The following is a 1,557-nucleotide window of genomic DNA, read 5'->3' on the forward strand; positions in this document are numbered from 1 at the left end:
TAATCACCTGACCTGTGGCAACAGAAGCGGATTGTCGTCTCGACGTGTAACCGCCGGTGAGATGTCGAACTGCGACGGCTTCGTCGGTGCTAAGGTAACCTCCAACTGCGACGGCTTCGTTGGTGTTTAGGTAACGTCCTCCAGTCATTGAGTGTCCTCCAGTCACTGAGTGTCCTCCAGTCACTGAGTGTCCTCCAGTCATTGAGTGTCCTCCAGTCACTGAGTGTGCTCCAGTCATTGAGTGTCCTCCAGTCACTGAGTGTCCTCCAGTCACTGAGTGTGCTCCAGTCACTGAGTGTGCTCCAGTCATTGATTGTCGTCCTCCAGCAATTGAGTGTGCTCCAGTCACTGACTGTCCTCCAACAGCCGAGTGTGCTCCAGTCATAGCGTGCCCACTAGTCACAGCATGTCCAGTGTAGTGTCCACCATTTACCGACTGTCCTCTGGTGACGTATTGACCTCCCGTCAATGCTGTCGCTCCAGAAGTACGTGGGGTCAAGGCTTGTACCTCACCCGTCGAGGCCCAAGACGATTGATAGGTACGTACAGGGCCCTGGAAGTGCTGGGTGGAGGAGTGGGTTGTTACAGGACCAGAGGTCCACGTCTCTTGATGAGAGGCGACGGGAGCCGCTGCGTACATCATCGAGGTTGCCTCGTTGTTGCTGATGTTGCTGGCAGAGTACATTGAAAGCTTCTACTGTGTATTTACGATGCAGCTGCAGCTATTGTTGTGGGGTATGTTTATCGGTTTCGTTGTCACGCTTGCAGCAACATTGTGAGCAAGAATAAAAATGAGAACATCAGTGTCGTTGTCACGCTTGCATTCCTACACTCAACACTTCCTACAATCCACTGTTGCCCTGCTTGCTTTCTGGTGATTGGTCGTTCTTGAATGCCTCCAGCTCTTGCTTGAGCCGTTGGATAAAATCGTCGTGCTTGTCGGCTTCATCCCACCCAAAGGCAGTGATATCAGAATCCCACTCTTTCCCCCAGTTTTCGAGTTGAGGATCAACAGCCTTCTCGCTAACCTCGCCTGAATCTGCACACGACAAGTTCCCTACCCAGCTCCTCAAACTCTTCCAATTCGTCTTCCACTTCGTACTTTGAGTGGTCTACGATCTCTGGTGGTGTGGTCATCGAAAATACGATTAAAGTGGCGGGCTCAGATTTCCGACAGCACAAGTGGCCGATCCCACTGCAGCTCAGAGCCGTTGTTGTTGCCAACCGAAAATTTCATGAAACTGTCTTGTCGGTACAATACGCAACTAGAACCATTGCATGAGATACGTAGGATTCCATTTGCAATACTTTTCCTCATCAAAAGAATTCACCTGTACTATCACACACGCCTCAGTTGTACTGATGACACCGGTCCATGATCCCTTGCTACTTTTCGTTGAGGGTAAATTCCAAATTTCTTTCCTCGGACTAGATGCCGTAAGTGCAGTGCTCAAGCGAGACCCTATTGCCACGTCTCGAACATCTTATTCCATCGCTTAGCCACTCCCAAAGGCTTGCCGAATGTGTGCTGGTCCGTAACGCCACCCCGCGTTGGTG

The 1,557-nt window shown here is 51.0% G+C and overlaps 1 protein-coding gene across 1 annotated transcript; it reads right to left on the reverse strand.

Annotated features, from left to right (window-relative positions):
* Window positions 1-842: 842 nt before the first annotated feature.
* Window positions 843-1,137, reverse strand: KVP17_005210 (uncharacterized protein; the record flags this gene model as incomplete). The annotated part of the gene is made up of 2 exons (XM_068515016.1): window positions 843-1,033; window positions 1,062-1,137. 2 exons carry the CDS (start codon window positions 1,135-1,137, stop codon window positions 843-845), a joined length of 267 nt encoding a protein of 88 aa, XP_068373330.1.
* Between the last annotated feature and the right edge of the window lie 420 nt (window positions 1,138-1,557).

This window comes from the organism of the source record quoted next (assembly GCF_019968985.1).
Source record: "MAG: Porospora cf. gigantea B chromosome Unknown PgB_NODE_5456_length_1874_cov_114.828, whole genome shotgun sequence".
Taxonomy (NCBI): domain Eukaryota; phylum Apicomplexa; class Conoidasida; order Eugregarinorida; family Porosporidae; genus Porospora; species Porospora cf. gigantea B.